The sequence below is a fragment of the Dipteris shenzhenensis genome, chromosome 1 (assembly GCF_047967505.1).
Source record: "Dipteris shenzhenensis isolate YYH24624 ecotype China chromosome 1, Dip_SZ_1.0, whole genome shotgun sequence".
Taxonomy (NCBI): domain Eukaryota; kingdom Viridiplantae; phylum Streptophyta; class Polypodiopsida; order Gleicheniales; family Dipteridaceae; genus Dipteris; species Dipteris shenzhenensis.
The window spans coordinates 50,220,754-50,242,927 of NC_141596.1; the positions used below are offsets into that span (position 1 = coordinate 50,220,754).

The 22,174-nt window shown below is 43.4% G+C and overlaps 1 protein-coding gene across 3 annotated transcripts; it reads left to right on the forward strand.

Annotated features, from left to right (window-relative positions):
• Positions 1-5,774: 5,774 nt before the first annotated feature.
• LOC147905980 (putative WRKY transcription factor 20) lies at positions 5,775-19,640 on the forward strand. Of its 3 annotated transcripts, XR_015541172.1 has the most exons (6): positions 5,775-6,865; positions 7,056-7,237; positions 7,555-8,324; positions 8,446-8,607; positions 9,262-9,448; positions 11,937-11,998. XR_015541172.1 is itself a non-coding variant. In XM_087376005.1 (5 exons), exons 1-5 carry the CDS (start codon positions 6,364-6,366, stop codon positions 19,153-19,155), a joined length of 2,208 nt encoding a protein of 735 aa, XP_087232131.1. In that variant the 5' UTR covers positions 5,775-6,363; the 3' UTR covers positions 19,156-19,640. The 3 variants fall into 3 exon arrangements, 2 of the variants coding, with proteins under 2 accessions (XP_087232131.1, XP_087232143.1); XM_087376005.1 differs by lacking the exons at positions 9,262-9,448; positions 11,937-11,998 and adding an exon at positions 18,564-19,640; XM_087376017.1 differs by lacking the exons at positions 9,262-9,448; positions 11,937-11,998 and adding an exon at positions 18,564-19,640 and having other exon boundaries at positions 6,788-6,914; positions 7,052-7,237.
• The last annotated feature ends 2,534 nt before the right edge of the window (positions 19,641-22,174 follow it).

Sequence of the window (22,174 nt, forward strand, 5' to 3'; positions counted from 1 at the left end):
CCCATTTGCAAAAGAAAATTTTATGTCACATGCTCCCACTATGTCACATGCTTTCCAATGCAAGTCTTTCTGGTCGTTTTTGGGCTGAGGCAATGAAGACTGCAGTGCATGTGATCAATAGATCACCTGGTAAGAGTTTGGATGGTGGTATTCCTAAAGAGGCATGGAGTGGCAAGAAGCCCTCTTACTCTCATTTGCATATATTTGGGTGTGAGGCATTTGCACATGTGCCAAAAGAGCTTCGGAAGAAGCTAGATCCTAAGTCTAGGAAATGCATCTTTCTTGGTTGTGTTGAAAGTGGAGAGATGGGCTATCATCTGTGGGATCCAGAAGCAAAGAAGATCATACGAAGCCATGACATGGTCTTCAATGAGAAGAAGGTGCATAAGACACCCATGAGGGATGTGGAAATAAGGAGAATCACTTTTCAAGATGTGAATCCACCCGCATATGTTGATAGACAACAAGCAAGCTATCCATGCACCAAATGTGCAGGAAATGGTGCCACCAGGTACTCCCATGGGTACACAATCAAGGGTAGATGATGGATCATCTATTGCTGGAAATGATGAGCCAAATGTGGCTGATATGCAGACGAGACAACAAGCTGAAATGCCCTTGAGAAGGTAAGCTAGAGTGTCTAGACCGCTTGAGAGATTTATTCCAGGGGCAGACTATGTGATGCGTACTGATTGCGGGGAGCCTTCTTGCTAAAGAGAGGCTATGATGCGTGAGGATTAATGCAAGTGGGAGTATGCTATGCAATCAAAGATGAGTTCACTCATGAATAATAAGACTTGGGGCTTGGTTTCTATGCCACATGGAAAGAAAGCATTGCCATGTAAGTGGGTCTACAAGATGAAGCTCAAAAGTGATTATGTGTCTAAGTATAAGGCCCGTTTGGTTGCTAAAGGGTTCAAGCAAGAGAAGGTGTGGACATTGATGAGATCTTCTCTCTGGTTGTGAATATGACCACACTTAGATGCATACTTGGACTTGTGGTGGTAGAAGAGGATATGGAGCTTATGCGAATGGATGTCAAGACAGCTTTCTTGCATGGGGATCTGCATGAGGAAATTTACATGGTACAGCCGGAAGGCTTTAAAGAAAAGGGCAAAGAACATTTGGTTTGCAAGCTGAAAAGAGTCTATGGCCTTAAGAAAGTGCCTAGAGAAGGGTATTAGAAGTTTGACGCTTTCATTCGGTTCCAAGGTTTCAGAAGAAGTGAGATTGATCACTGCCTCTACACTAAAAGGGCCAAGGATAATAGCCTGATACTCCTGGCACTTTATGTGGATGATATGCTATTGGCTAGCAAGAACACTTATGAGCTGGATGCATTGAAGGCCAAGTTGCATAAGGCCTTTCACATGAAGGATTTGGGACCTACAGGTCATATACTTGGTATGCTCATCACGCGTGATCGGAGTAGGAAACTCCTTTGGCTTTCACAGAAGGAGTATGTTACAAAAGTATTACAGCGTTTCAATATGGAGGGGGGGAAGGCTCTAAGGACTCCATTTCCTCCATATGTGAAACTAAGTTAGGCCGATAGTCCCAAATCAGATTAGGAGAGGGCCATGATGGCCAAGGTTCCTTATGCATCAGCGGTTCGGAGTCTTATGTATGGTATGATAGCTACTAGACTTGACATTGCATTTGTAGTGGGAGTTGTTAGCCAGCATATGGCTAATCCAGGAAAGAGGCATTGGGGGGCAGTTAAGTGCATCATGAGGTACATGAAGGGTACCAAGGAGATGTGTATCTGCCTTGGCAAAGGAGAGATGCATTGTATTTAGGTACACAGATTCAGACTATACAGGGCATGTGGATAGAGGAGATCCACTTCTGGTTATGTGTTCACCTTTGCAGGTGGCGTAGTGTCGTGGATGTCTCGTGCACAGAAGTGTGCTGCTTTGTCTACTACATAGGCCGAGTATGTTGCAGCCACATAGGGTTGCAAGGAGGCTATATGGCTTGATCGGCTAGTGGGAGATTTTGGGATTCATACAAGTGTACCGACATTGCATAGTGATTCCATGAGTGCTATTTAGCTCTATCACAGAATCCGGTTTTCATGCAAAAACCAAACACATTGAGGTCAGGTACCATTTCATCAGGGAGGTACTTGAGGACAAGCACATAGAACTTGTCAAGGTTCATACAGATGATAACCCTACAGATATGCTGACGAAGAGTCTACCTATAGTCAGCGGTTTGAGTATTGTTGTGTATTCATGGGCATTGGATAGTATGGTCACTGGTTGTTCTCCCTTAAAGGCACATTGGCCTTTAAGTGAAAGGTTGTGGGGGTTAAAGGCTACTGTGCCTTAACCCCGGTTATGTACAATACTCAAACACATATATATATGGATGACATAGAAGATTAGGGTGTATTACACCCACCAAAACTTGTGTGGCTCTCCCCTCTCTCACCTTCTTCCATTCCGCTTGCGTTGTTGAGATCTCTCAAACAACACAGAGCTTATAGGCAATGAAAGCAGTTAGGAAAAAGATGCAAGAGCAAATGTGGATGATGCAAAGATGTGAAAAAATTCACAGAGTAGACCTATTAAACAACATGGGGAACTCTGAACAACAATGTGAAAGAAGCATCAATTGTCATACGTAGATCAAAGTACTTAGTTTGTGCAAAAAACAAATTGTATAACAGTAGTCATGATGCAGACTGCAACAAAAATGCAACATGTGTGATGGTAGATCGCAGGCACAACATATACAACAACCAATTGAGTAGTGAGCACAGAATTAGTTGACAACTAAAGGAGCAACCATAATAGGGAACTACAATAACATGCATCATATAGAAGATAATGTGGCAAATTACAACATGTGGACTATGGAACCTTTTTTTTTTTTTACTGTATAAAAAAATGTTCTGCTATTAAACAAATTATTTATTAACCATTGCAAGTCTTTCCATAATTCCACATTAACATAATCGTTGTGGGGAGTAGTGAGCACAGAAGTAGTTGACGATTAAAGGAGCGGCCACAACAGAGAATTGTAAATAACATGCAGCATGTGTGAGCCAAAGGTATGGTATCTGAACAGGATCAAGTAGCTGCAAGTGGGGCATGTGGTAGTGCACAACAAGACTACCTGAACAATCGAGCACACATGTAAAGTGCGCATGGGATCATACATGACACATGGCCATGTGTGGACTGGCATATAGAAGATGTGGCAAATTACAGCATGTGGACCTATTTAAAAATAATAATTTCTATAAAAAATTATTCTGCCATTAAACAAATTATTTATTAACCATTACAAGTCTTTCCATAATTCCACATTCACATAATTGTTGATTCTTGATTAAAATCAAAACATGAAATACATTTTCGAAATGGTGCATTACATCAACTCCCTACATAGGTCCTCAAGATAGTTGTAGCCATTAATTTTTTTAAAAAAAACCAAGTCAAATTCTCAAAATACATAATGTACAATCCCAACTCCTTTAGTTGATGCACGACTCTGACAAGGTGCAACTCTTCAAATTGCACTTGCAGTCTATGCAATGTAGTTCACGACTTTGACAAGATGTAGCTCCTTGATTGCACTTATAATCTATGCAATGTAGTTCTGACCTCCACTAAAAAAAGAGTATTTTGAATGCTGCATTCTGCATAAGAAACACTTAGGGCCAATAAAGGTTGCGTAACCGGACAACAACCCCGTTCAGAAACCCCAGTTAACGACATAGACATGTTGAGTTCGAAGCTCCAAAATGAAATAACACATAAACAAAACGAAGATTCACCTCCTACAGATTCCAATATATCCATCTCGCAAGCACCAGCCATAGCGAACGAACGTTTTTCCTCATAGCTCCCGATACTTGAAGCTCGCTCTCACAATTTTAGAACACTTGACTTCAGACTTGCAGATACGGTTCGAGTGTAGGCATGTGTCCTTTTATAGACAAACACGATGAGACAAACAACTCCAGCACCTCCATACAGTTCTCGAAAGAACTCCATCGCCTCCCCTACATGCTAAACACAATGACACAACGGACGAACTCTAAAAGGCCCTTTTTCTTTTCCCAGACACTTGGACATGCAACATGCAAGAGAAATACTATAATAGCCCAAAATTCTGACGTGGTCACCCAAGCTATCGACAACAAAGCCAAAGAAGTCGAAGCCAAGGCCGAGGTTGGCAAACACTCTTGAAGCCACTCCATCGCCTCATCTCAAGCAACCATACAGAAACGAACGACATAGATAACACGACGCTTTGGAAGGCCCTTTTTCTATTCCTGTGGACAACAGCTGCACACAACAATAGAAAGTTGCATGTTGAAGAGTCTTCGAGATACAAATGTCGCCCCACAATAGTAACACCTAAAAAGCAGGACTACGAGAGAAGCGAGAGCACCAGCTCGACACACCGTGCACTGAACAATCGCCCAAAAGAATCGATCAACTGCGAATACTAGCCGGACACACCAAACCCACAATTTAGGAGAAGAGCTAGAGACGCCTACGGAGACGGAGAGGAGAGAAGTCGTCGAGTGCAGAGGTTAGACAAGGTAGAAGCCGTTCACTACAAAGGTTGGAGAGACACAGGAGAGCTGGGATGCCTACGGAGACAGAGAGGAGAGAAGCCATTGGGTGTAGAGGTTGGAGAGGCACAGTAGAGAGGGTTGGAGATGAGAGAAGCCATCGAGTAGACAGATTGGAGAAGCACAGGAGAGGTTGGAGCGGAGGTGAGGACGAGAGACCGGAGAGGTTGAAGCGGAGGTGAGGTTGGGAGACTATGGCTGTGGAGGCGGGAAGAGAGATGACAACCACCAACAAAGAAGGAAAGTCGAACCCTAAAAACCCCTTGACACGTGGACAGGATCCCGGTCGTCCGTTCCGTGCTCAAATCTCCATCGTTCGCTTCGTGTTCACCTAACATCGTACCCCCTCCCACTCCGCTAACCCGGTCAAACTGACTGGGAACTCTACAAAAAGCAAAATCCCAACCCAAGGACCCAAAAAAACAATCATTTCCTAAGACCCTTTGCAGGGCCAAAAAGAAGCTAGGAGCGAATAGGGGCCCCTAATGTTCCCCAAAAATAAAATTCTTGTATTCGTTGTGAGTGGGAATGTGAGTGCAGTAAAAGACGCTTTGAGAGAAAATTCTAGAAGAGCTCCAGAAGGGACATGTGTTAGGAGGTGGAAGAACCACCTTTGTATTTTTTGATGTTGCCTTGAGCTCTCTGTCTATCCCTCTCTTCCTCTCAGCTCGCTTCCATTCGCCCCCCTTTGAGCCTGCTCTCTCCCCTTCTTGTTGCTGTGCTCCCCCTCTCCCTCTCTTCTGTCCTCCCCTCTCTTCCATCTCTGCCCCCCCTCCCTCCTTGCTCAGCCAGCCCATCTTGCGCCTCTTTGCCTCCTTATCTCTCCCTCCTTGTATCTCAGCCCCAGGGAGTTTTCTCCACCCATCCTTTGCCTCTCTCCCTCCCTATCTCTTCCTCCCCATGTCTGAACGCACTAGGAATTTTCTACATAAAATTATGATTCTTTGGTAGTTGATTGGGGTTGAGAATTCGTAGGAGGTTGGGGGCTATATGGATTTTTGTAGTGCGAGGAGCCATTAGGAGCCATGTAGGAGCCATAAGCCGATTAGAAGCTAGTTGTGTTTGTGCAACAAATGTGCAAAAGTGAAGATTGAACAATCTAATCTGTAAGGTGAGAAGTCAATTTGCAGCTGCTTTTATGACAAACAAAGTCAATACTGAGTTTACTGGTAACTGCAGCTGCTGCTTGCTGGTGGCAAAAGCCAAAGGGGATGGCGATGGAGGAGACGACCACAGGATGCAAGATGGCGATTGATTGTCAAGCTCCCGCGATGGCTATGGCGTCTCAAGCTCCCCCTCACCCTTCACAGTCACGCTCCTCCCTAGCCACTTAGCTGCACACAAAGCTTGGGAACAAGGGAGAATGCCTTCATAGAGAATTTTTGCTTTGCTATCAGCCTTGGCTATGGCGTCTCAAGCTTCATTTCCTGATCGTAGTACCTCGCATGCTTCATCTCCTGACGCCAGTACCTGGCTATGGCGCCCCAAGCTTCATCTCCTCAGCTCAAGCTTCATCTCTTATCGTTGTCCCTGTCTATGGCGTCTCAAGCTTGATCTCCTGATGTTAGGACACGGGTATGGCGTCTACAGCTTCATCTCCTAGTCGCCAGGAGTTTCCTTCTATGCCAATCAATCCAATTCAGCACCATCCCCCTTCCAATTGTATCGATCGATCATTTTGAACCTCCCAATTCCTCATAATCTGCTCGGCAGGGAACGTCCAGAAGCCCAGCGCTACAGCAACCCGCGTGACCATCGATCAGAGTGAGATGGAGCCCAAAGAAGGCAGGCCAAACGCAGGGGCGGAAGTGCTGCTCGCCAAGCCTACTCCATCGCGTCCGAGCCTCACCATTCCTCCCAGGATTCCATCACAAGATCTTCAAAACAGCTCCGAGATAACGTCAAGCCCTACCGTCTTCGCGGGGCAGGAGCCCGACCTATCATTTTCACAGTTGCTAGCGGGAGCCATCGCTTCTCCCACTCCACGAAAGGCTGAAGGCACTGGAGTCGCGGGCTCATCTTCTAATGAAAATCAGAGTAATCTATCTTCCGCCGGCAGCTTTGAGGATAGGCTAGCGGCAAGGGGACTCGGACAAAAGGTTTCAGGAGGATCTGGAAACCCTGGAGCTGGACGATCCAACACAGCCCGTTTCAAATCAATGACACCTTCTCGGCTGCCAATTCCTAGGTCACCCTACTTGACCATTCCACCGGGACTCAGTCCCACAACGTTGCTAGACTCCCCCGTCCTCCTATCGACAGGGCAGGCAAGTTTTAACCAATCGCTTCCAGGCGCAGTGAATGCAGATCTCTGTCAGAGGTCCCGTACTCCAACGCTAGTTTGCTGTCTTTCTAACGATCATGCATTGGAATCTACTTCATACAAAATCAAACATACAGGTATGCGTTGGATATGAGGGGCTTGCTCCTTAACGGTGTGCTTCTGGCTGGTAGCAGGCAGAACCTTCTCCTACAACTGGAACTTTTCCATTGCCTCCAATCAGCCAAGGAAGTGGATCATCAGCAGCGCCTGTTTCAGATTCTTCTATGGATAAAAACCCTGATCAAGATGGCAGCCCAACCTTTGTTTTTAAGCCTTTGCCAAAAATAGCAAGAAACCCTCTTCCTCCTTTTGCCAATTTGGTGAGTGGTTTGCATTATCGAATACGTTCTGCACAGCTTGAATGCTAACAGTTTGGGTGCCTTTTCAGAGAATTCTAATAGCATTTATCATCTTACCCATAGGTCTATGTTGGTCTGTATTATGGAAGGCTTCCACTTACAGGGATGATGATGGATGATCTTCAATCTGTTGCCCATTCTAAAGCCCAGCTGATTCTAACATGGGGTTTCTGGGTCCGAAAGTAGGACTAGGCCAGTACATTGTAGATTTGCTCCATCCTGAAGATACAGCTCAAGATAGGTAGAGATTATTGTTTCTATTTCTCAATGTTTTGCAGGGGCAATGGGGTCTTTCTCATCAGCAGGGCAATATGCAATTGCAAGCCCAAGCCCATGCACAAGCTTCATTACCATCATCATCATCCGATGCAGTGGCAGTTTCTGGAGCTGTGCCCATGCAAATCAGACCTTTGGCCTCATCCGTGGATGCGCCTAAATTTGTGACTCCTCTCCAAATCAGAGGGCCGTCAGAAACTATCTGGCAATCGAATGATGCTTCAGAGAATTCCCAGCCAGTGGGTCCACAACCCACTCTTCAGCCCCAACCAGTGGTTTCACAACCCACTCTTCATGTCCCACTTGCACCTCCTCTGGTTGAAAGACCTTCTGAAGATGGATACAACTGGAGGAAGTATGGCCAGAAGCAGGTAAAGGGCAGTGAGTGTCCCCGAAGCTATTACAAGTGTACACACCCTAATTGTCCCGTAAAAAAGAAGGTTGAGCGATCACATGATGGACAAGTTACAGAAATTGTCTACAAAGGTGAGCATGACCATCCAAAGCCACAGGCAACTAGAAGAATGTCCATGGCTGCGCTACATGGGAGTAGCAGGGATGGGCTATATTTGACAATGGCCACTGAGAAAGGAAATAGTGTTCACTTAAAAACTGACCTATTGTCTTCAGATCCATCCTCCATGAGGGGGCAAATGGTTGATTCTTCTGGTGGAGCAGAGCTGTCTTTTGGTTCCATCAGTGATGATGATGTGGATGGTGAGAGGAGTAAAGCTGAAGATGGGGATGATGATGAATCTGATTCCAAGCGCAGGTATAATAGGCTTGTCTGAAAATTGTATTGATTTAGCTCATTGTTCTTGTCTATCTTTTGTTCAGGTTTGGTGTGGCAATCATGTGGTAATACGCACTGAAGTTTTTGTATTTATTTGCAGGAAGAGAGAGAGACCAGGGGATTCAGCAACGATTCCCCCCTTAAGGACTATTCGTGAGCCACGCGTAGTTGTACAAACCACTAGTGACGTTGATATTCTTGATGATGGCTACAGGTGGCGCAAGTATGGGCAGAAAGTGGTGAAAGGCAATCCACACCCCAGGTAGGGATACGGAGCTCCAACTTTGATCTTCATGTTCTCAATCTTTATAATAGATTATTGTGGTTGCCAGAGGAGCATGCTGGTTCTGTCAGGTGTAGCTCATTCCATAGTATCCATAGTTTTAGACACTCCATACGATGATGCAGATGCATGGGGGATGTGCATTGGTGTGTGAGGAGAGAGAGAGAGAGAGAGAGAGAGAGGAAAGTTAATGCCTTCAGAAAACCAAAATGATCTATGGGCTAAATACGATAGTCAATACATCAAATGTGAACGACCGCATAAGATGGGACTTTATCCTCATGGTTCTGGATAAGTTAGGCTTTGGACCAGCATTTATTCGAATGATAACAATGCTCTTTGGGAATGCCTCTGCTGCATTGTGTCTAAATGGAGGTATAGTTGGAACTTTTAATCTCACTCACTCTATCCGTCAGGGCTGCCCGATAGCCCCTCTCCTTTTTGCACTTTGTTCGGTCCCGCTGCTCAATCTCCTTAAAAGGGCTATGGAGGAGGGACAACTGCGAGGAATAAGGCTTCCATCAGGGAAGCAATTCTGTTCCCAGATGTTTGCAGATGATCTGATGGCCTTCTCGCTTGAAGAGCAGCATAGCATCAATGTTTTGAATAATATTGTTTCTTGCTTCTGTACAGCTTCAGGGTCAGTGTGTGGTTGGAAGAAATCATTTGCTATCAGATCTTCGGATGATGATGCTCCGGAGTGGCTTGGAAACATGCCTGTACAATGGATCAATCGTGGGCAGGTTGTGAGATATCTTGGGGCCCCATTGTGTCACGATCTGTGACGTATTCCTTTCTCTATACCTTAGACTTATGGATGGTTTGATGAATGGACACTAGTGGAAGGGTATGCCCTTTCAACGGGACATTCCTATGAGGCACAACCCTTCACAAGAGACATTCTATTGAAGAGACACTCCCATTGTAATGCACCCTCTCATCAAGGGTCACACCCTTCACAAGGAGTACACACCTCTTCATGCACATACACTTTGGAGTACACACCTTTTCATGTGTGACTCTTCACTCTCTATATAAAAGAGGCCCAATTGTATGGATGACACACTACAGACACTCAAGCAATACAAATATTCCTTGTTCTCTGCTATTTCAGTCTCCTTTCTGTTCCTTAGCACATTTCTAAATATAGTAAATCTAGGATTTCTTACAGTGGTATTAGAGTAAATTTCGCTCCTGTCTGTAGGAAATGCCCCCCACCTTCTAGCGCCTATCTGATACATCTCTTTTCGCTAGAAGGATATCCGGGCACATTGTGCATGGAAGAGATGGAGAGAATGAGCGTAAAAATTTTTAGTGCCAACCCCACCTAAAGTCATCAATGGCCTCTCCATCTCCCCCACATCATGAGTTGATGTGAATGGACACGACAAAAGTTTTTTGACTGCTTGGTCTGTCCCAAAACCAAGGGACGCACCTTTTTCACCATCGGATGTACCTTTTGATGAAGAGTTTTGACTCCTCACCCAAGGGACACACCCCATCGTGGAAAAAAGGACACACCTTTTCGTGTGGGGACACCCCTTTTTAAAATAGGGTCACACCCCTTCATAAAAAGGTACACCTATTCCAAGGGTCACACCCCTTAGAATAGGCACACCCTTTGGCACCAAGCACCAACTTACAAAAGGGTACCTAGAGGGCCTAAAAAGGGCAACCAGCCTACACCCAAGGCCAAACCCTAGACTACCCAAGGATTCATTAAACCCACGTTTTAATTTTTTGGCAACTACCAATCAGCAAGGAAAAAGGGCGAAATTCAATCGTGATTTCACGTCTGCCTATTCCGCTCCAAAACAGCCGTATGTGATTTCCGCCTTCTCCTTTTCAAGCAGGCTGCACTTTCGTTCAGGCTTCCATCTGGCATATGCTAGATCGTTCTACAGCAGCTAGTTCTTGTTGGTTCATCGCCATGATTATCTGTGACCAGCAGCCCTTGCTGCCCTTTTGATCTCGAATAAACTAGCTTGGCCCTTGCTGCTCATCACGCCACTTTTAGCCTATGAACAGCGGCTCTTTGCTGCCCTCTATTTCCGTCTAGCTAGGCCTGGTCCTGCTTCTAGTACCCCACAGGTTTCAACGCAGGCCACCTTAATCAGGCCACGGATTTCAACGCAGGAGAAGTGCGCCAGATCTCACGCAATCTGAAAAACACCTCTGCCAACGTCCATCTGGCTCGAAAGTCTCGCCAGGCATCTGTTTCTTGTTCACACATCCACGTGGACTTGCAAGGACGGCAACATGGACCTCCGGACAGTGATCTGTAGGCCTTTTCCACGCAACTAATTGGCAGATCTAATCTATGCCAGGTGGATTCTTTCCATTCTATTTCTACAACACATCTTCCGACATCATGGATTGCCCAAGAATATCGTATCCGACAGAGATCCTAAGTTTACCAGTCACTTTTGGATTTCATTGTTCAAATCTTTGGGTACAACTCTACTGTTCAGTTCAGCGTACCACCCAGAATCAGATGGCCATACTGAAAGTGTCAACCAAGTTCTGGAAGAAATGCTTCGACATTATATTCAGTCACGCCTAGCAGCTTGGGAAGAGTATCTACCACTCCTTGAGTTTGCTTATAATAGCTCTTTCCATAGTGCCATCAGCATGACTCCATTCCAAGCAGCTTATGGACACTCCGATTGAACCAACGAATTTTGTACTTTAACATCGAGTGGGCCAACAAACATAGACGTCACCTGGAATTTGACACTGGTGACATGGTGCTATTATTTGTAGCCCCACATCGCTATAAGACGGTTAAGTCTGTGTTTCCTAAGTTGCGACCAAGATACTATGGACCTTTCCGGATCGTCAAGAAAAATTCACCTTTAAGTTACAAATTGGAATTACCACCATCATGGGGTAAAATCCATCCGACATTTCATATTTCTTGGCTAAAGAAGTACATTCCAGGCGATGAAGCAGTTCCTCTTGTAGGTGATTATGTCCTAGAAATCGAAGACGATTATGTTCTCCTTATTCCTGAGCGTATTCCTAACCATCGACAGCGAGAGACTCGACATCGACTTATCATGGAATTCCTTGTTCTTTGGCGAGATCTGGACGACTCCGATGCTACTTGGCAATCTGATGAAGACTTACAGCAGTACCCTGACATTTTACAGCAGTATTTTCAGAATTTATCGTGATATTTTCTACATCAGTTCATTATCTCCACCAGGGTCTTATTTTGAGTGGGAGGGGATGTCACGATCTGTGACGTATTTCTTTCTCTATACCTTAGACTTATGGATGGTTTGATGAATGGACACTTGTGGAAGGGTATGCCTTTTCGACGGGACACTTCCTATGAGGCACAACCCTTCACAAGAGACATTCTATTGAAAAGACACTCCCATTGTAATGCACCCTCTCATCAAGGGTCACACCCTTCACAAGGGGTACACACCTCTTCATGCACATACACTTTGGAGTACACACCTTTTCATGTGTGACTCTTCACTCTCTATATAAGAGAGGCCCAACTGTAGGATGACACACTACAGACACTAGCAATACAAATATTCCTTGTTCTCTGCTATTTCAGTCTCCTTTCTGTTCCTTAGCACATTTCTGAATATAGTAAATCTAGGATTTCTTACACATTGGGAATTGGAGTATCATTAAAGCAGCGTTTCGAATGGTTTAAAGATCAAATCAAGGATAAGCTGAAAGCTCGTATGGACTACCCTTAGGTTGGAATGCCAGAGTACTCATCATCAAGCATGTACTCTCTGCCACCACGACCTATGTTGCTTCGGTTTGGTCATTTAGACTCACACAGTGGCAAGAGATCGAAAGGTTGCTCCATTCATTTCTATGGGCAGAAGAGAAAGGTAGGCGTAGGATGCACTACATACCATGGGCTGACCTCAAATCTCCGAAACAGCAAGGGGGTCTTGGCATTCCTGATATGAGCATCAAGAACATATCTCTGATTAGCAAGTGGCTTCTGTGCTTATTTAAGGAATCAGATCCTTGGATCGAGGTAGTGAGATGGTTCATTGAGATGGGAATAAGCCCAAAGGTTGGGGTTTGGAAGGGGCTCCCTTGGGGCTCTAGACTCTTCTCTGAGTTCCCATTACGGATCAGAGGGTCTGATTTGATTGCTGGTTTGGTCTCAGCCTGGAGGGTGGTAATTGATAAATGCTCATGAAGAAACTTAGGGGGTCTTAAAGGAGATGCAGGTCTAAGCGAATGTATTTGGTGGTCTAAAGCTGTGACACACAATGGAGCTTCCCTAGCTTACCTAAACATGAAGATTGCACGTGGTATTTTCAGAAAAGGGTTAGGCATTTGGTCACAAATCTGGGAACCTAGAAGGGGTTAACTGGATCCCCCTAGTTGACATCAGCTGTAATTACCTATTGACAGTGCAGGAGACTGCTTTGATCCATGATGTACTACAAAAGATTCCAGAAACATGGCCTTCTAATTCCATAGAATCTCCAGGAAGGAGACTGTCGCAGTGGTGCCTGGGGAGAACTACTCTAAAGAAGATCTATGCTAAACCGGTGTATAGATGCTTGCTAGAAAGTCACATACCAGTTTGGAACCTGAATAAGAAATGGGGGCTTCGTCATGCTCATGGACGGTGGCGTGATAGATTCAAGGAAGTGTGGAAAATCTGCTGTGTGGGCAGATTCAGGTTCACTCTCTGGAAAATCTTACACCAGTGGCTGCCGGTAAGAGCCAAAATTGCCAAAAAATTCCAGGTTTCCCCCTTGTGTGCCCTGTGTGGGAGTGCATGGGAATCCATAATGCACCTGATGTGGCAATGCCCTGCGGTCAGAGGGAGCTGGGAGAAGATAGAGAAAGCGGTCAGAGATGCAGGGCTAATGACGAAGTTTTCCATTGGAAACAATTGGAAATTGAGCTTACTGGGAGATGCCTCTGGACTCCCTCCCACTCTACAAGCTTGCTGGCCTTTCATTAGAGGGGCTGTATGCTGGTCCATTTGGACTGTCAGGAACCAAGTAATCTTTAGGAAAGATATACCCGCGGGAACCGGGGAGGCTGTAGTTTTTGGAGTGGTTAAAGCCACCTTGTACGACGTGGCTAAATTATTAGAACAGGGCAAACCTCTAGAAAGCCAATGCCTGGGTGATTTATCCTGGCACTGGAAATAGATCTGACTATAGCTCTCCCTCTACTCTACGAGTGTAGGCCTAGGGCCCTGCCCATTTGTTTGGCCACCTTTTGTAGGGTTTTTTTTTTCAGGTACTCCCCCCCCCCTGTTAATATGATACAGCTACTTTATTTATTTATTAAAAAAAAAAAAGGGAAGTGCAACATACCACATTTGTGCGTATTTGTCGTTGTATAGTTTACATCTTTGGGCATTGGTTTGCATCAAAAGCCCCTTTTGTGTCATTGAATTACTGGTCAAACCCACTTACTGGCCTGCTGCACACAAACAAACTGTCTTCTTTGTAGCACTCGTCAAAATGGAGTAATGAATGATAAACTTAGAACTACCACCCTTAAGAATATAGCTATACACATGTCGCCTTTACAATTCCCCATCGTGCTATACATCCAATACCAAAAAATCTGCGATCTTGCTCTATCTTACCCATCGACCAGCCCATTCACCTTCTTCTTCATCTGTTACCCTCAGCCTCCATCATAGCTTGCTGACTTCTGCCTCGTCGCATGTGACCATCCATTAACCTTCGTTCTTTAACATTGTAAGTCGCATCGCACCACACAAACCTTCGCATCACCCATCTGCGAACTTCTCTCCCAAGCCTCTTCAGAAAATATATTTGCCTCGCACCATTTCTGCAGGCTAGGTATCAACGTACACCACCTAGCTAATAACGCCTATGGACAACCCCTATGAAGCTCATAATCACGTGGGTACTGTTGGAATGGTCACCTCCCTACCTGTGAGCCCCCAAATGAGGAGAGCATGGGGGAGGTAGACCAAGGAATGATTAGGCTGTGACATGGGCAGCACAAAGAAGACCTTGTGCAGGAAAGATGGTGGGGGCATGTGGCCCTGGATCTGGCCTGGCAAGACAAAGCTTCATGGCAGGCGTACAGCCTGCAACAGATCCCCATGAATTTCATGCTTGGCATGCCAGCAGGGGTGAAGGAGGGAGAGGACGATCTAAATCTAAAATGTATTTTTCATTGCCAAAATTGTACACCACCTTTTTTTGAATTCCCACAGCGTGCCCCCTAGCTCCACGGCATCCTCTCCAAAAAATCCTCTCTCAAAATCTCTCGACACTTCTCCCTCCCTACCATTTATACATCCTAAAATCGACCACTCTATATCGCCCCTAAAAGGAACATGTCCACTAATTAACACATGTAATTGCGTAGCTTGGGCATCGGTGACCAATTTGATACATACGAGTCTCTCATCTGGAAGCCCCCGCTACTCCCTATCCCTATGGACTCCACAGCGGCAGAGGTGGGTTTACAAAAACGTTGGTATGGCCTCCTGCACTAGAGTCACTAAAAGCCAAACCCACCCAATTCAGCCATCAAATAAATTTTCACATAATGACTTCGTCTGGTCAAGAAGATGAGCCTCAGCTTCTTCAAGTGCATTCTCGTTCGTTGTCTTCAGTGAAATTCGTAGGAAACGTAGTCCATAGTTTGAGCTAACTTCTTAGCTTTTGAATTTCTTTGAAGTTTGTTGCTACTTGGAATAGGTCATTCTTGCCTACTAAGATTTTAGCTCCATTAGCTTTCACTTTGACATCTTGAGGTTGATGGTTCTTTGGTACTCGTTGGGGATTTATTGGACCTTGAACCTCCTAGGTTTCGGTTCAAATTTGTCATCACCTTGGTTCCCCAATCATGAACTATTTAACTTGGGTCGGCCCATAGGAAAGGATACTATTTTCCATAATGATTACAATTAGGTTGATATGCCAAAAATGCTTACACATATATCTTGCAACATCCCTTTGAAAACTGGCCTTAAAGCAACCCCACGTACCTTAAAAGGTGAAGGTTTAAGATTTTTCACCTTAAGCTTTTGAGCCAAATCTAAGGAGATGTGACCATTGGTTCAGAAATGACATCAAAGGTATGAATTGAGCATTAGTGTCCTTAGCTAGAGATTTTGTGGAGCCTACAAATCAACACATCAAAGTCCATGCAGTGTCTCAAAAATTATTCCCAAGTCCAAAATTTTGAAACCAAAAGCTAGTGCCAAAAGAGTACCAGTAGCCAGCTATAGATCACTATCACTAGAAGATGATGATTTTTTTGAATGATGTGAAGACCGGTCCCCAAGGTCACCTCAATGGAGCTTCCTTGGTGGCACCCAAGTGTTCACTTTTGGGTGACAGAAAGCATCCTCTTCCACTTTCTCCTCTTCATCTATCCAAGGTTTGGTAGACAGCATAGTGACTTTGCCTCTCGTTGTAAATGCTCTTTGCTAATGATTATGTTGCAAGATTTAAGGTTATACAGCTTGTAATGTGAATGCATTCGTTTGCTTTGTCGTACAGCTTCTGTCTTTATTGTTTTGGAACATGTGCATAACAGATACATCAAAACTCTCAAATACATGACACTTCAGTGCTGTTTGACCAAGCTTCATAATGTCGTGTTCTTCACTGCTTTGGTGGGACACCTATTAAGCTCGTATGCAGCTCTAAGATTGCATTTGTCAAAAAGATGTTTGGCATATGCACGTCTTTGAGCATCGACCTGGTTGCCTCAATTAGATGTCTGTTCTTCTTTTCTGCCACTCCTTCTGTTGAGGAGTGTAGGCAGTGGTGAACTGTTCCTTGAAGCTATTCCACCTGCAAAATCTTTCGAACTCATTGCTTTTATACTAACCCTCTGTCTCAAAATTCTGATCTTCTTCCCACTTTCTCGTTCCTATGAGAGAATGGACGGAAGAAGTTGACAGCTGAGGAATGGGAAGCACTCAAGACCTCACATATATGTAACCGATGTGGCCAGAAAAGTCATTGTAGTTGCCAGACGTTTGTTCCAAACGTGTTTCGATTCAAAATTTTCCCCAGGTGCTTGTTTTACCAAAAATTATATGCCTAGTATATAAGTACACATTCCTGGAACCTAAAATGCATGATTTCATGCACTAATGGCACCCATAACATTGGGGAACATGGAGGAAAACATTTCAGCAATCTAATATGTTCATACACTTAGAAGTGAGCCCCGGAAGGCGTTTTCCAACAAAGCGTGATGGCAACAGCTCCTTTGACTGTTTTGATAAAAAATAGGGCCAAAAATTGACCTTAGGGCCTTTTGCCCCAAAAACCACTGCCAAAAAAATGTGTTTTTTATTCCAAACGTTTGGCAACGTTTCAAAAAATAAAAAACGTGTTTCATTGCAACTATGAAAGTCATTACTAGCAGCGGTGTCCTCAAAGGATCAGCGAGGGGACCGGTGACCAGAAGGATGGTTCTGCAGCCGCCACATCGTTTGTTCCAGCCTTCTAGTAGCACGTGGCAAGATGCTCTGCCAACAGGCTTTCTAGATCTAGACGGAGGATTTTGCTTGCTTGCTAGTGACAGCGATACTTGCCAAACAGGCGCAGTGGCGATGAAGTCTTTGATCGAGGCAAGCTTTCAGGCAGGACCTTGAGCCACATGGAGTTGTTCCCATTGACTTAGGTGGTAGTATCTTACCAGTATGTATTTTGTTTGGAGGTCATGACCTGGCAGATCCAGAGGAGGTTTCCTAGTGTTCTTTCTTAATAAGAGCCTTGAATTCAAGAAGTTGAGAAATGTCTCCGAATCCTTGCTTAATAAATGCACCCAAAGTATTTGGAATAGTTATCTTTGAAAGTATTATAGCTTTCTTTCCACCAAAATTTGCGGTGTTCATAAGCCCAACCAAGTTTGTGTGCACAAGATGAAGAGGGGTTGCTGCCCTTTTCTGCTCATATCTTTGGAAAGGCAACTATGCATCTTGCCATAAGCACGGCCATGGCAGACACATGTGGCTACCGGACGTGAGCCATCCACCATGTTAAGCCTTTTTAGCATGCAAAGGCTTTTGAAGTTGATGTGACGTATCCTCCTATGCCAAAGGTCAATAGGAAATGCATGTTCTAGCTTCATTACTTTTATAAAGGCCTTCATATCTGCTGCCTGAACCAACTAAATTCCTTTATTGTGCAAAGAACATTCCCATCATCATATAAGGCTAAAACTGAAGGAAAGAATGTGCGTGTCAAAGAACAAGGTCTTAGTTGAACTCTCATCCTCTTGGAATGTCCATACATTCGAGATTTGCAAGAGATGAGGCCAGCAATGAGGTTGTCTAGCTATAAAATAGCTTTACAGGTCGGTCTTAATACGATAGTGATAAGGAGCTTGGTAAAGAGCCTGACTGGACCCAGTTGACCATTGGAAGAGGCATTTGGGACCATTTTCCCTCGGAAAGTTTATCATCCAAGGGTTGCACAAAGGACTGTACTATGTAGCCAGCTTGTAGCCTCAGGTGTCGTAATTTCAAGGGAGTCTCACATGTGGTGGCCATAACTATGGTAATGAGAAGTGGCAAGCTGATTCAGATAAGATAAGCGGTTCTTGGTTCATGTGTCAAGTTTGGGTCAGTAGCCTCAGCTCACATGTGATGGTCACAACTATGATAGTGAAAATTGGCTTGGCAAGACAATTCTGCTAAGATGAGTAGACTTGATTCCAGTAGCCACCCTGGAATATACCATGATGATGCATGATAAACGAGAGACGATATGATATGATGGAATTTTTAAAATTTTGCTGTTTTGAGGAATGAAGGTGGTTTCAGCTGTACGAATTTTATATTTCTGAATATTTTTTGAATTGATCTTGAAGTGAGTAGAGTGAATGGTATTAAAAAAACCAGAATAGGAAATATGCTAATTACATGAGCAAGCAGGGGAATAAGGTACTAACTTGGTATAAACCTGGTATTGCAGAAGCTACTACAAGTGTACAAACCTGGGTTGCTCAGTTCGGAAACATGTTGAACGGTCTTCAACAGACCCCAAAGCTGTGATAACTACCTATGAGGGAAAGCATAATCATGATGTACCAGCTGCAAGGAACAGCCACCATCATAATGGTGGATCCACTGTAGCTTTAGTCTCTTTGCCTGCTGCTGAGACTGACATAAGTGTTTCAAGTGCTAATACAATCACAAGGCCTTCTCCTTCATTACAAGATCAATATTTGACTGGAAAGATACTAGAGAATAGGCTGGAGGGTGGTGGTGATAGGACTGTTGGTATGAACGTGTCGGGGGGAGATATGCTTAGTGCCACGTCTGCTGATCAGCAAGGTAGAGGTCGAGGAGTTACAGAAACCTCTGTCCCAACCCCGATTAGCTTTACGAATTCAGGAATACGTGGAGGGCCGATGCTGCAAGCAGAATCTTTTGGGCAGGCTCTGGCCTTGAGGCCAAAGGAGGAGCAAGGTGAAGGCCATGCGAATCCAAGCTCCTTGCAACCGACTTTTTCAAACTCCTTTTTAGCCCATGACATGGCTCAGAAACTTAGTCATGTTCCATAAGCAGATTGACGTGGAATCAATTTTTAATCATTGAGCAGGTCCAAATCAATAAAGACATGTCATACCCGTGTTTTGGCAGAGAAATATGGTCAGGTTTGGACCGCCCGGCACAAATTTTGAATGCTTGTGCTATGAGAGGCAGGATTGAGCATAATATGCAATCCAGTGCTGCCTTTGCTGATGAACTGATAGATATAATATGTACAAATTATACACCACAAGGTAGCCAGGGTGTATTCCACCTTTACTTTCCCAAGGGTGCTGCTGTCATAGTTTGGGTTTTGTACATTCCTCTGCTGAAACCTTGTATTGTAATTTCTTTGAGCTTTTACTGATGTTTTCAAAGGCCACTACTGTTTGGATGTCTGTCTGGGCCTTTCCTCAGGGCTTTGCAAAGAACACACCATGAAGAGCAGCAACTGTCATGGCATTGTCACAATTGAGGACAGCTTGAGATATCTCCTCAAGTACCGTTGCAGTATAGAAGACTGATTTTTATGAATACAAAGTTTTGTTTTGCTTTGCTTTTTCTGATGAGGGGGTGCATGGGAGTTTTCATGTAAAGAAAGTTTCCTTAACAACTTTCTTTGCATTCTTTGAAAAAAAAAACAACTTTCTTTGCATTGATATAATATTTCTTTAAGGCTAGAGGCTAATGCATCTAAGAACACGGTGTACTTGTGTTGGCTGTTGCCATACGATTGTCGTGCTTACATTTTCAAATTTTAAATGCTGCTAAATAATGATATAATTGAGTTAGGCTTTCCTGCTCATCACAGGAAAAATGGATTATGTTGAAACCATACAAGATATTTTCAAAAGTGAATTTTAAAAATTTCAAAGTATTTATATTTGATGTGAAATGGTTCAAGTCATCTGCAGAGGTGCTCAATAGTACAGTTAGGAAGGATCTAAGTGGGGTTTTTTCCATCGACTCAACAAAAATTTGGGATGACCTTAGTGACAAATTCGTGTTACCCACACACTATGAGCAAGTAAGTATCTTTTATATGGATACCACTTGCCCTTCAAATTTATTAAAGCTTGCATGAACATATCATGGTTTTTTGTTTTATGTGGTCTTTCAACCTGATTAAGTGGACAAAGAGTGATGGTTTGTGATACAAGTTGCACCTAGAAACCAACATTTATTTGAAGATGTCGAAGTAGAGAATGAAAAGATCAAGAAATATATGGGTTGGAAGCTAGGACTTCCAATACCCCTTCTACGGGAGTTTTGGAAACTGACGATAGTTTGAGTTCCTTAGAAGGTTTCTCATTTGGAGTCTGAAGATGATCTAGTGCACCTTTCTTTAGTATTGCAAGGTGTGACAAAAGTAACTATATCCTAGTGTTGGAGTGTATGAAGGGGATCAAGTTAGAGGCCCTTAAAAGATTGAGTGTCTTGACTTTTTACCCCATTGTGACTAATGGCAAGTGGGATTTGATCACGTATATTTAGGATATGGTAACATGAATCCTTTAATCAAGAATATCTAATGATTCCTTGGATTTACCATTTCTAACCTCAATTTTAAACCTCTTAAAGGGTCGCATAGATGAGTTAGTAATGTAGATTAATGGCTATACTAAAAATTGCGTAGAATTATTATGAAGGTTTATATGTTATTATTAGAACAAGTTAAAGCTTGGCTCCTAACAAGAAGACATGTTAAAAACTTCTTTAAGTTGACTCTTCTATATTTTAGGTCATCTCTTTGATTTTTGAGATAAATCTCTCGGATCAAATGAACTCCATATTCACCAAAGATATTGCGAAATGTTAAGGGTCCATACGCCTAGATGGAAATCGTGGTCTTGTGATAGTTTTAGTACACTTGCACTTAGAAAAAAATAAAGTCACCCTTATATTTCAATAATGTTTCTTGAAAGTAAGGAAACTTGGAGTAATCTCAATTGAGAAAAGAGGTATAAAAATCATAATAATCTTATATGTCTCTCTTTAGAAAAGTTTAGTAGAAATTACAAGTTGGATCTTTTACATAGGGGTCCATCAACCATTGAAACTTGTTTAATTTATTGGATATGATATTCTTTGTAGAATGGATGTTATGCATATGAAAATCCTTATCCAATGTATTGAAAAGTGATGGTTTGGTTACATCACCTTGGGGTGCCTCACCATGACTTTAGTAGTACTATGACAGTAGGAAACACACACATACAAACACAACACATGTATATGTGAATGTGCACACATGCACATGCACACGTGCATGGACGCACGCGCATGGGCGCGCGCACGCACACACAAACACACACACACACATGTGCATGCAGATGCACACACACACAAACATGAAAGCTTTCATAGACCTTTAGATGGGTAAGTACCTTAACCCTACAAAGATTCATAGTGATTGGACATCTTTTGTGGGGCATGTCCCATAATGCAAATGATGTCAAATCATTATGAATGATTCTGATCCTAATAAACTCACTCATTTAAATGTCTTTGCAAAGTTTCATTACCATGACACATACACCAAGGGTGTAAGCATCTTGATGCATAATTTTTGAGGCATTGTGCATGCTCAAAAATAAGAAAATGTGCATGTTCGCGACCTTAACCTTATGCCCTAAATCATAAACTCTAAAGCCAAAATCTTAAATCTTAAACCCTTTATGCATTATTATAAACCCTATACCCTAAAACCTAAATAAGGCCTTTGTAAGTTTCTATCACTTTAAAGCCTATATTATAAATCCTATAGCCTCAATAAACTCTATATCATAAACATGAATTCCTAAATCCTATATCTAAAACTTAAACCATAAAACCTAAACCATATACCCTAAATCTTAAGCCCTAAACTAGATACCTTTAAACCTAAACCATAAGACCTAAATCCTATATTGTAAACCCAAACCCTTCTGAAGCCCATAGGAAGGTGCTTTTTGGTCATCTCTTCTCCATTACAAAGTTTATGAGATAAATGGGCTTGAGGTAAAGCATTTTCCTCTATGAAATTATTCAAAAGTACTTTTCCCCTTAAAG